Here is a 14,452-nt window from a genome sequence, read left to right as displayed (position 1 = left end):
AGTATTTCATCTTATGACTAATATTCCATTGTATATATGTACCACATCTTCTTTATCCAATCATTATTGAAGAACATTTTGATTGTTTCCATGTCTTAGCCTCTGTGAATAATGCTCCAATGAACATCAGGGTGCATATATCTTTATGAATAAATTTTTCAAATTTTTGAGGTAGATACCCAGAAGAGCGATTGCTGGGTCATACAGTAATTCTCTTCTTAATTTTTTGAGGAACCTTCATACTGTTTTCCATCGTGGCTATACCAGTTTACATTCCAACCAGCCGTATATGTGTTTCTTTTTCCCCATAACTTCTCCAATACTTGTCGTTACTTCTCTTATTGATAATAACCATTCTTACATATGTGAGGTGGTATCTCATTGTGGTTTTGATATTTTCATTTTGCTACTATCCAGTGAAGAGGAGTATCTTCTTATATGTCTGTTGGCCATTTGTATGAATAACTGGTTTTGTGACTTGGTGTGATGTTTCCATAAAGTAATGATCAGAAGAAAGTAATCTCTAAACATTCATTCTCTGACATTATTAAGTTTTATATATTTAAAGATTCTACTGCAAAGAAAATAATATTTCACATCCAGATTGTTCAGCTTTCTTTATTGAGTGATAACAATTTTTCTTTCAATGTTTTCTCTATTAATGAAGACATAAAAGTCAAATGGTCATCCTAAATTAATTAAATTATTCAATTCTTTGGTTTTATACCATATATTTTATACCTGATATATGTTTAAAATTGAAAAGCTTTTGCTTATTTCTCCAGGTAAAGCCAGTACTTAAACTGTCTTGTGATTATATTCCACTTATGACTAAATTATTTTCATAACACATTTTATTTTTAATTTTAAAATAGGAGATTACAAGAAGACAAGTAATATTCCCTTCTTTTATCCTGTTTTCCACCTCTCCTTAGATCCTTTATGCTTCTGGAAAGGTCTACATGATATTTTTTGTTGTAATAAGTTTTTGGTTTGCCTTTTATATGGCAAGTTTGTTCTTGGGCATAGTTGCTATGTCTTATGAAGAAGAAAAGCAGACTGCTGTTGAAAAAGCTAAGACTGAACCAAAATTTCATCACACTTTAAAAGAACTTCAAGAAGGAAACGAGGACACTGAGGTATAAATTTTTTTAAATGTTTCTTAGAATCACAGAGTTTGAGTTATCTTCTCAAGGTTTTGGAGTATATTGCCTTCTACTAGATGCTCAATATCTATGTTATATATGATAAGAAAATCAAATCTTTAGAATTTAGAATCTTTTCATTTAGAATCTTTAAATGATAAGAGGACTCACTTTTGCTACATAATGTTTCTTCCTGAGTTCACTATGGTAAGAATGACCAGCACCTTTTTTTTTTTTTTTTTAATGCAGAACACTTCTTTATTATAGCAATATATTAAACAAATATAACTTTAAATGTTCACAACCATACCAACTATTCATTGTCATAATGACTGATGTTATTCAGCTTATTCAAATTTGGGGAATAGCTTAGATAATTCTCGAAATTCACTAACCTTCATAAAAACATGGGATTGAGATGCATATACATGTTTTTGTTAAGAGTATATAAATTTTTACCCTCCTGACTTTATTCATAATCTCAACATTTTTACACATCCTGAGAGAGTTAACCAAACTCAAAGCCTTTTATTATTAAGAGAACCAGCACAGTTATATTTGCCAATGACAACAGCCTTAAGAGTTAATGAATACAGGTCAAGATGGCAGATGTGCCAGGCCTTTTCATGATGGAAATATGCAAACATGCTACAGCCTTTGTCCACAGGAGAAGGTGCCAGAACCTGGTGGAATAGATGAGGATGCCCACAACACCTGGGCAAGGGGTAATCACCACCATAAAAATAGCCATGGAGCCCAGTAGTGACTAGTGCTAATCAAGAGAGTGGCCAACATCTTTAAAGATTTCTTTAATATAAATACCATATGATTTCACTTATATGCGGAACAAAAAGAACGAACTAATCAAAAACAGACTCACAAATATAGTAGACAATTTGCTGTTAGACATAAGAGAGGGGCATAGGTGAGCTGGGAGAATGGGGTGAAGGGTTAAAGAAGTACAATTTAGTAGTTGATAGATGGCTAGGTGGAGGGCCAGGGGAGGGAGGGAGCAATTGGGGGATCGTTTTATGAACTATATAGATGTCTAACCAATGTACTGTATACTTGAAATTAATTAAAATAACAATTATTTTTTTAAAAAAGAACATAAGATAGTTCTCAGAACCATAATAATCAGATGTGTTTGAATTACATTCCAGTCCTATGAAGGGAGATGAAAGAAGCTTCTCTCTTTTACAATTACAGGCTCTCTGAGAACAAGGATCATGTTTTAGTCACTACCAATACCTAGCGCAATTCTTGGCATATCAGCAGCAGCTAATAACTGTGTGATCAATAAAATTAAATAAATGAATGAATTAGCATTAAAGCTATCACTAGAACAATATAACCTTATATAGTCAAGTCAGAAATAAATGTGTTTCTGAAAAGATGTGGGTATTCCAGTCATTGTTATATTGTATGAATCTCTAATAAATTTATTCATTCATTTACTTATTTTAAAAAAAGTTTCTTTAATATACACATTTTTTGTACAAAATGTGTAGTACTACTACTGATAAACTATGAATTTGTTTTTTTTTTTTTTCAAATTCGACTTTTCTTAATGCAGTTATAGTTTATTAATTTAAACGTGCTCTGGGCCGTACATCAGAATCAAATTTGGAAAATTTCGGTGTTCAATTCAGTGATAGTGCCTTCCATAATTTAGAAATTAAAAGTACTAACAGCATGGATGAAAGTATAGTACCGAAGTTGTAAAAAGAGGGGGGAAATCACTTTATTGGATTTCTAGCTCCTTCAAGAGGAAATGTACTATGCATCATGATAATAGGGAATTATTTTATCCATGGAATAATTAAATCCATGATTAGTAAAATATAAAAAATGTTTACTCTAATTTTCAATTATTTTAGAGTTATCTTCAAATATATTTTCAGAGCACAATACTTCTCTTATTTCAGGATGAGATGCCCTATTAACTCTGCTTAAGAACTTGGATTATTTCTCATTTTCCAGTATCTCTATTCACTCGGCTGCTCTGGATCACATAAAGCCTTTTTGATTTTAATTAATATCTTTCAATTATAAAGAATTTCTTTTCTTGGAAGAGTACTAGAACATTTTGTCATGCAAAGTTTTCTGAGAAATGAGAGTGAAAACCATTTTCACAGGATTTCATTTTTTATTTATACATAAGAAAACACTGCAGAGAGAACTTAAAATAGAACAAACCGAGGGCCCTTTAGGTGACTGATCTGAATGAAGATTAGTCAGATTCTAATTCCAATGTCGGTATCACAGAGAGAGCTCTTAGATGCTTCATATTCTCACATTATAGGAAAGCAATAGATTATATTGGCTAAAAGCACACTTTCACAGTCACATAAATATTAATTTTAGTCCATTTTATCCATTTAATGGATGTATATTTGCCAATTCTGTAAACCTTTCTGAACTTCAGCTTCTTCATCAGTAATGTATAAGTAACTATAGTATTTGCCTCAGAGGTTGTTGTAAGATTCAAATGAAATGAATTCATGTTAAGCACTTAAAACTTTTTAGAATATACTAAGCAAGTGAAAAATGTTGATGGCTAATTATAGGGAACACAAGAAGACAACCATAAGAAGACATAGCAGTCCATATGGAGAATACTTGATCAACATAAAATTTTTAAGTCTCTGACTATATTCTCCTCTTAAGGAAAAAAATAATAATAAATAATTCTTATTGAATAAATTCTTTTTGAGCATAAACTATGTGTTAAGCACATAAGTGCCTTCACGAATTCTCAAATTTAATCCTTATTGAGGAGTTTCAGTTTCAAAATTTAATCTGCATTTATTGGTATTTGATTTCTCAACACTGAAGAAGAGAATCTGGTGTTCACCACTTTACTTCGTTGTTTCAATGCTGAAACAATATTATTCCATCAATTACACTGTTTACAAGCAGCCCTTCCTATGAATTATTAGTTACTGACAAAACTTCAGGAAGAGACTCAGATATATTCAACTGTGGGATTACAAATATTTCAAATTATTTTCCTATCTGTACTGACATTCCTGTAGCTCATCTGTCTAATTAAATAAAACATTATTGATAATCTGTTATATGCTAAGCATTGTACTAATCAGTGGAGATAGAAAAACCTTTACAAATACTAATATAGTGTGTACATTCTTGAAGCTAATAATCTAATGGGAAGATAGACTATAAAATTATCATAAGCACAAAATTGTAACTTTAGAACCACTAGACATTATGTGTTTCCTGATGCTATAAAGTAGGAAACATAAAATACCACATACAATATATTCTTTTCAAAATCTAAGCTAGGTCTAATAAGCCTCTAGATCTAACTGTCTTTTGCCAGAGATTATAGGACAGAGAAGAAAACATTAAATTACACTAAATTAACAAAATCTGTCAAATAAAAAATATGGAAAATTCTACAGCATTGACCCAGTATCTTCAACAAATAAGTCACATAGGAAAATATTAAATCACAAGATAATCAATAGACATGCCAACTAAATACAATATGTAGATCTTATTTGTACTTTGATTGGAACAAATCAACTACAGTAGAATGTTTCTGAGCAATGAAAGAAAATTGATCATGGTCTGGGTAACAGATAATATTGAGGAATTATTAAGTTTGCTGATATTGATAATGATGTTGTGGTTATGTTTTTTAAAAAGCTTATTCTGTTAATTTTATGAAGCCTAATATTTCATTTAAAATCTTTCAGAAAAAAGTTTGGTGAGTAATACATGAAAAATAAAGAGTATAACGTTATTAATTGTTGAAGCTGAATATTGGGTTCCTGCTGGTTCACTGTATTACTCTCCACTAATAAAAAAAAAAACCTGTTGCAAGTTCTAAAAAAGAAATATGGTGCTTTAAGCCTATAATAAAGGATTTCTCTGAGTCAGAAAAGTTTATGAGGAACTGACACGAGCTGAGATCTGAGATACGGATTCGTGCTATGTGGGGGAGAAAACAGGGTGAGTCAGAGGATTAAAAAGGCCAATGTGACTGCAGTAGAGTCCAAGTCTGAGTCCAAGATAAACATTTCAGATATTTATTGGTAAATGCTAGGAATATGACTGGGTTCTTCCTTATTCATACCTCCCTCCAGAGAAAATTTAAACCAGTTATGAGAAAAATCCTCGTCCCTTTTTTCAGTCTAATTTAAACATTGGATGGTCTGAAATTCAGGCATATGCCCTTAGTATCTCTTAAAACTTCCAAAAAAGAGAATTACTGAGTGATGATCCTCTCAGTATGTATTGTAAATAGCTATATTCTTGGGAGTTGGCCCACTTGTGGGCATTCATTCAATATTTTTGAGAAGCTTAATTAAGGTAAATATATTACTAGACTCATATGTGGTTTGTTCATTTTATGTTCTAAAATATGTCTGTAGTTCAAGCCAAATTAGTAGGGAATTGAGCATTGCCTATATCACAATAACATTACTCTCCCCACTTTATCCCTCTACCTGCACACAGACAACTGGTCTTTGGTGTGATTCCATCAAACATTTTCACTATCAAAAAACAACTCTATGACAAGTAATTTCTCTATATTAAGAATATAATAGAGGATATCATTCATTATCACCAAAGTATCATATTTATGAAGATACACCTGAGAAATTCCTGTCATATCTTACTATCAGAAAAATTATATTTCTGTTGTTTTTTTATCTCATGGAAATTTAAAATTGTACAATTTATAACCTATGTTTTATGTAACCTTATAAGTCAGCTAAAAATAGTTTTTGAAATAAGCACGGTGTAGGTAAATAAATTAAATTCACATCCTGAGTTTTTAGCTTAGTTTTTGAATTGAAAAAAAAGAAAAAAGGTAGGAGAGAGAACAGAAATCTGAAGACCTGCAGAATCCGCTAATGGAACTCAGTATGTAATGCGATTGGTTTTCACCTCCTTTCGCTCCAGTATTTATGAAATTAGAGGGGATTCATTGGTACTGAGTGGGATGGATATGATTCCTTTCATGTCTGTTATCCCTCTTCAGATAGACTACAGCAGAACTTGCCAACCAGAGTGTGCTGCGTATGGGTTATCGGTGAGCCTCAACTACTAATTCCCTCAGTGTTAGGGGGCAGCATCCCGCATGTCAGTTACCTCTATCTAAAAGTAACCTCACCTATTTACCCCAAGTTAACAAATATATAAATATTCTTATTCTTTGTATGTGCCAAATGTGAAAAGTGTTAGAAACTCTAAGGTGTAATATCTACCCATTGTCAGTTTCTTAAGAGTTTAAATCTATATACAAATTGTACACATGGTTACTAGAAACATCTCAAGCTATACTTGTAATACTTATGAATGTATAGAACTTGTAACATCTACATTAAAGCCTAGGATTTTTGAGTGCCTTTCCAGTGCAAGGATTCTTTTTTACTCCTGTGTAGCCATATCAGCAAAACAGAAGTTCTCGTAAAACCATTACTCAAGAGACATGGAAGACAGAAAGAAATGATTCCTTTACGGAATTATCATATATGTTCTAACCAAAGCAATCTTTTTAAATTTATTCTGTTACCTGATATTCTTCAAGACTTATTTCATCATCACAATACCAAATCATTTTGATTTTGTCAAGAGAGTTTTCAAAGTTATAAAGTTAACATATTCATGAGGAAAAATTAGAGGAATGCTGTTATTATTCAGTAGCATGTTTGCCGACTGGATATTTCACAATAATCCTAAACTACACATTGAATTCTTTGCTGAATATGGGTAATACCACTGTCATTCTGTGATTATTCCTTTTATGGTTGACCTCATAGCATAAAACGATTTTGTTGATTTGCAAGTTATACATGCATAAGGTTTGAATAAGAACTGATTGAGGAAAATATAAAACTTGGCAAAAAAAAATACATATATATATAAAAAAAAAGAGAGAGAGCGAGAGAGAGAAAGAAAAGAAAAGCTTCTGGAGGTAAGAATCAGCATTTTTAAGATGGCTCTACAAAGGGAAGAAGTCAGTTTTAGACTCTAAATTTCTTTTTAGACCCAGACCACACAAATAGAAATGAAGAAAAGATCACCAGCTTTTATGATCACTTCTTCGAATATGTTGGATGATGCTACTGTCAGATATGGAGAAGGTAAAGTAAAAAATATTTAGACACTATGGAAGGTATTATTTATGAGATTTATTTTTAAAGAAATTCTGTAATTTCTTCAGAGTTTTAGATGATAATAACTAAAATTTGAGGAATAACATAAGAAATTAAGATGAACAGGTTATAAAAATTTCATAAGCATAGTGTTTAAAACATTGGAAAGGATTACCAAAGAATGCCAGTGAATTTTCTTTAATATTGAAAGTGAGATACAAGTGATAACTTATAAGTATAAATAAAGGTTGGAATACATAACATTAATATGTTAAAGTCCTTTCTATATTGACTCTGCTTTTTTAGCATATAGCCACTAACTCATTATCATGGACAATTTTGAAAGGCATTATTTTATAAAACAGATAAATCTAAAAATTATGAATTATAATACTCAACTATATTCCGTATTTTTTTTTCTCAAGAGGCACTCCAATGTTTTGCTTTTCTAATATACAATTTATTTCATTTTCATTTGTCTAACTTGGCAAGCATGAACAAAATAGAGGAAATTTACTTCGCTCTGCTTTTTATTAGTATAAAATATTTCTTTGCTAATCCCAAGTCAGAAGTCTAGTTTCAAACCTCTTTTTACATACAAAAGTAAAAATTTTCCATTAGTTAAACTTAAATGGACAATTTGCTTGTGTTTAACTTTTCTCTTCTTCTATCGCAGAACATAAAAAATCTCAGAAGAGATGCCCATTGTGTTGGTGCAGATTTGCTAAAACTTTCTTGATCTGGAATTGTTGTCCCTGCTGGTTAAAATTGAAAGAGTTTGTCCATGTGATTATAATGCACCCATTTACTGATCTGTTTCTCACCATATGCATAATTTTAAACATATATTTTTTGACCTTGGAATGTTATCCAATGAATGAAGAAACCATCAGTGTTCTCAGCATTGGAAACCTGGTAAGACATTATTCTACATTATTTTCATTTGCAATTTTAACTTTTTAAATCATCATTATCCCCATTATTTTATTTTATAACTCCAATATGTTGCAAATGCATTATATGAGTATTAGATGAAATATTGCTTTCATGCTTCCCCATTTCACCACTCTCAACCCTGCTTTGTAAATTTTCTTATCACTGAATCGGTTTATACCCAAAGTTTAAAGTTCCACATTTAAAGTTGGGATTCCTAGCCAGCGGCTTGGCAGTCAGGTTAAGTGGAAATTATTCACTTTTCCTTCCCAAGTATATACCTTCTTGGTTCCATAGCCCTGTAGATCAGAGAAAGGCAGAGGTGAAATGACAGACACATGTTTTTCACTGACATTTGATTCTGAATCCTGACTACAGCTGCACCTGCCCTCACCACCTGTCTTTGCCTTAGATTATAATCCAAACTCCAAAACTAAACAGATATTAGCAGAAGAACTGAGGAATGTGGCAGTGAAAAGTTTCAGTTTCTGTGCATGAGGGTTCTAATAGGGCTATTAGAATCATGTCTCATCCATATGTTTTTTTTTTTTTATTTAGGTTTTTATTGGAATTTTCACAGGAGAAATGATTTTTAAAATAATTGCCATGCATCCATATGGGTATTTCCAAGCAGGTTGGAACATTTTTGATAGCCTAATTGTGTTCCATGGTTTAGCAGAACTTTTTCTAGTGAATGTTCATGGAATGGCTTTTTCTCGATCCTTCAAGGTGGTAAGTAGAATCCAAGACCTAAATTTTATCTTATGAAAATTTATCTCAGTTTCCTCAGATATAAAATGGAAAGAATAGTAATACGTATATCATTCAGACATTGGGAGTTAAATGAATTAATACTATACCAGGAAAGAGTAAGCAGTCACAAATGCTGTTATTTGACCAAAGCATTAAAGGAAATAAGTCATATATGTAGTAAATATGAGATGTAATTCTAAGAAGCAGGGACAGGGGTACTGGGTCAGTTTTGAGGAACGAGATAATGAAGAAATCCAGAATGTCAATGTGTTACTAAGGAACTGGAATTGAGTATTTCTAAATGTAGAGTGGAAAACCTTGTATGAGATCAGTCAGGCCAGCAGAATATTATTTCGAAAATTGTTAAGTCAGAATCAGTATATATCTGCAATATAGGGTGATGGTAAGAATCAGAAAACTAGACATAGAAATAATGTTATTATAATGGTATTTATGGACATGTTAAATATTTGATAAGGAATTTATTGTTACATTCTGGTAACAAGTTGAAGGAATTTAGTAGGAATCAACAACTAAGTAGATTTGATCTTATCCAAATAATTCTTTAGAACCTTGTCTTAAATCCTCACACATAAACTTTTCTAATGAATGAAAGAAATATATACGAGATGTAGTTATCAAATTTATGGGTGAAATAAGGCTAGGAAATGCAGAAAAATGTTTAAAAAGATAGTATAAAAATATTTAAAAGCTAGGTACAGACTGAATATGAGATGATTAAATTTAACATGGATAAATGTACAGTCCTCTAGAGTCCAGGATGCCAAATATATACTAGAAAAAGTTAGAGAAGGTATAACACATATTAAAATGATGCATGGGTTTTAGATGACTAAGTTCAGTGTGATATGGTGGCTGAAATGTTAAGACGTCCTTGTGCTGTTATCGATGGAAATAAAAACTCTAGTGAAAAGAAGGGGAATATTCAGACTGAACCTAGAATGATGTATTCAGTCTTTGATATGTTACTTTAAAAGGGAAATACACAATAGAAACTTCAATAGAATTCAAGGGATCCTAAGAGGATTTTACAATATCATCTATATGTCAGAATGTGGGAAAATATCCAATGGATTGTGAAAGCAAAACAAAAATGATGCTTGCCCTACCAGATATTAAAGCATAAAACTAGATTAACTAGTATAATGTGGAGTGGAATTGACAGATCAATAGGGGAGAATATGTACAGGTTTAGTGTAAAAATTATAGAATATCTATGATGTAGTCAGAATTCTACTAAAATGAATTTTCAGTGGTTAGTAGTAACAATGCTTAAAACTGAATATTACGTTAAAGATTTTACAAGTGTATTTGTATAACGCTGATAAAAATTTTAAATATATGTCATAATAAATAGTAGCCAAGTTTTCTGTTGTTTCTTACTCTTATTTTTTTACATTGCTCTATTAGTTGCGAATTTTCAAGTTGGGGAAATATTGGCCAACATTTAAGATTCTGATGCTGACTCTTATTAACTCATTGGTGGCTCTGAGAAACTTGATCCTGCTGTTGTTCACATTCATGTTCTTTTCTGCTGTGGTCGGCATGAAGCTGTTTGGTTTGAGTTACAAAGAATGTGTTTGCAGCGTAGACAAAGACTGTCAACTCCCACGTTGGCACATGATGGACTTCTTCCACTCCTTTTTGAATGTGTTCCGGATTCTCTGTGGAGAGTGGATAGAGACTTTATGGGATTGCTTTAACGTAGCAGGCCAATTCAGTTGTATTCCTTTTTACATGATGGTCATTTTAATCGGAAACTTATTGGTAAGTAATCCATGCTTTTAAATTTTCCTTGATAATTTTCATGATGTGGTTTTATGGCATCCAGTGGTCTATAACTGTGCTGTCCAATATGGTGGCATCTAGCCAGGTCTGGCTATTGATCAGTTGAAATGTGGGCGGTCCAATTTGTGATGCACTCTAAGTATAAAAAACATCCACTGGATTTGAAGTCTTACTCCAAAAAATAATGTAAATTATTTTATTAATAATTTTTATATTGAATAAAACTTTAAAAATATTTTTATATATTTAGTAAAATAAAATATTTGCAAAATTAATTTTACTTGTTTTCATTTATGCTTTAAATGTGGCTACTGGAAAATTGCTGACGTGCATCATATTTCTATTGGATAGCACTGGTTTATAACCTTGGTACTCAAAGTAGTATTAGCATCATGTGTTAGTTATCAATGCAGACTCTCAGACCCTTGTCTCAGACCTATGGAAGCAGAGTCTATATATTAACAATATCCCCAAAAGATTTGTATGCTCATTACATTTTAAAAAACACTGAAAGATAACACTAGTTGTCAAACTTGGCTGCACATTGGAATTACCTGAGGAATTAATAAAAATATACTAATGCCTTGGATCCATTCCCAAAGGTTCTGATTTTATTGATATGTGGACATAGCCTGGTCATTAGGATTTTTTAGGAATTTGACTAAATTGTGTAGCAAAGTTAGAAAAACACTTGTCTATAAAATATTATATATTAACTAAGAGAGAAAGCTTTCACTTTTAAATTTCCAGTAATCGAAGCAGTGCTATACGAATTGAGTAAATAGTAGCTTTTACTTCTAAGAAAAAGGAATGGCTTATAAAAGAAAACTGTTCTTACAGGAAACAAAAAAGGACTCAATATTTGCTTTTTACTCATAAGTCATAGAGATTAAGTACATTTTCCAAAAGACTTTTTAAAAATTACAGGTTAGACTCCATCGTATTGGTGCCCTTCCTCATTGCTTATATTTCACCCTGGTCATAACCCCTGTCATACACTTATCAGATTGACATTACCTTTCATTGTTGATGTACTTGTCTCTTTTCCTTATTGAACTGTGAGCTCCATGATAAAGGGATCATGGCTCTTCTCTTTATCATCAAAGTCCAAAACAGTGCCCAACAAGTAAAAATATTTCATTATCCTCTGCCTGTGTAACTGTTAGTACATTTTCAACTCCATGTGACATTAAACATTATCCTAAATGGTTGAAACAAAATGAGCATATATATCAGCATACATAACTCAAAATATCAGAGATTTTACTTCAGTCATGGTGTGACACATGTTCAAACAAGATCGTTAGAGACGGTTCTTTGTATATTTCAGATCTATGTTTTTCTATGCCCCTTACTGTCTGTTAGCCTCTGTTTTATCAAGATGGCTACTGCAGTCTAAAGCTTTATGTCTTCACATATCAAGTCTAATAGAAAAGAAAATTTCTATTTCTTTTTTAGAAGCCAGCAAACTTCTCCTATTATCTAATTAGCTCTGAGTTACATGTCCATTTCTGAACTAATCTCTATTGCCCAGAGTGTAGAATACACTTATTATTTATTGCCCAGGGTGTGGAATATGTTAACTTATATTATTATGTTAAGCCACCCAGAGTCCTCTCTTAGAGATGGAGATGGTGTCAATCCAAACCTAAATCATACTACTAATGATGGGATAGCAATGATTTCCCACATGAAATGTAGGTTTCTATTCCCAAAGAAAGGGCTATGTCTGATGGCTGTTATAAACAACACACACACACACACGTGCACGTACCTCAGAAACAAATAAACAGGAATATTGAGGTAATTATGTAATTGCATTTTTGTTTCTTTGTTTTTGGACTCTACTTCTTATTTTTCTTATTCCTACTGATCAGAAATTTCAAGTCTATGGCAGAGAGATTTCAAGATAAAATGGAGTTACATGAACTTCCCTTTCCAATTGATTGGCCATCATCTTGCTTGGCTTCCTAAATTGTTTACACTTTATTCTTCCTCAACAGTCATCCAGCTGTGGGGCATCATGATAATAACACTAGAATAAATACAAAGGAAACATGAAAAGAGAGAATTTCTGAGTTTGTAGATTTTTTTCCCACATATTTCCAACTCATTGTACTAGAGCATTGTTATTTCACTCCAAAACGACAGTATTTGTATAAAAAGAAGATATTGATTATTTAAAATTTAATTTTATCTTATTCACACAGGAAAATTTCAACAGTGATTCAAAGCTTTAAGCAGAAACCTTAAAAAATCACCATATACAAAAGCAAGTATTTTAAGTGCCTTTTAAATAGTTCCATGCGTGTTAAGTTGTAGAAAAAATACAGAGTTCAGATCCAAGCAAACATAGGTTCCAATTTCAGTCCTATTATTTACTAATTAAGTGACTTTGTGAAAATTATACAGCCTCTTAAACTTTGACAATATCTAACAAGAGAATGAACATAACAATGATACATGCCTTAAAGGACTATTGTAATTTAAATAAAATTAGCTAGCACTGTATAAACAGTGCTTTTACTTTTTTTAAACTAGAAAATTGTAACTCTCGCATCTACAGAATTTTGTTAATTATTTAACATGATTTAGAAGTTTCAGTTAAGTACCTTCCAGGTAAAAATTGTTTTACCTATCATTTAAGTAATCGCATCAGATGAATTGTGATATCTGATTAAGCCAAAGAAGGATAGAAACATGAAAAGAAATAAAAAACAATACAAAATCCAGTTGCTTTTTAAAAATAAAAAAAATTGATTATAAATATATATGTTGTCACATATATATTTATATATTCCCAAATTAAATGTTTATATAAGATATAATTAGAACAATATTAAAATAGAAGACCCTTAATACATATTACATTTGTCGACTACTAATCAGAAAAATAATTACTCAGGTAAATCTTGCATCTTTTTTCTCTTCCGTACTACTTTATTTTTATATGAGTTGCTCTATTTTCACCCAACAGGTAGATATCTTTGAGGTAATGAAAGAGAGCAAATTTCAGGGGAGACTTTTAAATGTTTTGTTTTATATTCATTATTTCAACTTTTATCTCAACACAAAAGCAATAAATATGTGTTTTGAATCTTGTTATAACACTGTGATTGGAAGAAAGTTACCTTAAGTTTATATAATATAATTTATGTTTCCCCCTTCCTTCTTTATTAATGTTCATATTAGAAGAAGTAATCAAACCTCTATAACTTTGGTCATTTATACATCCTGTTTTTTCTTTTTAATTTTTTAAGAGACTGGGCTATTTCAATTCAGAGCACACTTGAACAAAACAATAGCATTTTACAGTATTTTAAAGTACTTTATACCACAGTTTCAGAGTATTTTGGACTTCATTTTCAGCGTTTTAACATTCTTGGTATATATGCATGTGTGCATGTGTATGTTTGTGTATGTCTATGATATAAGAAATCTTAGATTGAAAGCTCTTAAAAATACAATTGTAGCATAATTTTTCCTTGTCCAAATCCTGGCACAAAATCTATTTTTTCATTCATTCTTTAATTAATTTTTCAACAAACATTTATTTATCACTAACTTTTTGCCTAGGACTGTGCTAGTTGTCTACTTAATGGAAAATGTGGTTCCTGCTCATATGAAGCTTATATTCATGAAATTCCTACCTAATCCTTTTTCTTGTTTTTCACCCTGCCA

The 14,452-nt window shown here is 31.4% G+C and overlaps 1 protein-coding gene across 1 annotated transcript in view; it reads left to right on the top strand.

Moving 5' to 3' along the window:
• The window catches only part of SCN7A (sodium voltage-gated channel alpha subunit 7), a 72,461-nt gene that overhangs the window by 33,439 nt on the left and 24,570 nt on the right, over nucleotides 1-14,452 (top strand). Inside the window, exons 10-14 of the mRNA XM_006921157.3 lie at nucleotides 936-1,139; nucleotides 7,168-7,264; nucleotides 7,953-8,191; nucleotides 8,768-8,941; nucleotides 10,394-10,750. Of these exons, the coding sequence (XP_006921219.2) occupies nucleotides 936-1,139; nucleotides 7,168-7,264; nucleotides 7,953-8,191; nucleotides 8,768-8,941; nucleotides 10,394-10,750 (1,071 nt within the window). The remainder of the gene's footprint in view (nucleotides 1-935; nucleotides 1,140-7,167; nucleotides 7,265-7,952; nucleotides 8,192-8,767; nucleotides 8,942-10,393; nucleotides 10,751-14,452) is intronic.

The sequence above is a fragment of the Pteropus alecto genome, unplaced genomic scaffold (genome assembly GCF_000325575.1).
Source record: "Pteropus alecto unplaced genomic scaffold, ASM32557v1 scaffold3, whole genome shotgun sequence".
Classification (NCBI taxonomy): Eukaryota; Metazoa; Chordata; class Mammalia; order Chiroptera; family Pteropodidae; genus Pteropus; species Pteropus alecto.
This window is presented reverse-complemented; position numbering and strand designations above follow the sequence as displayed.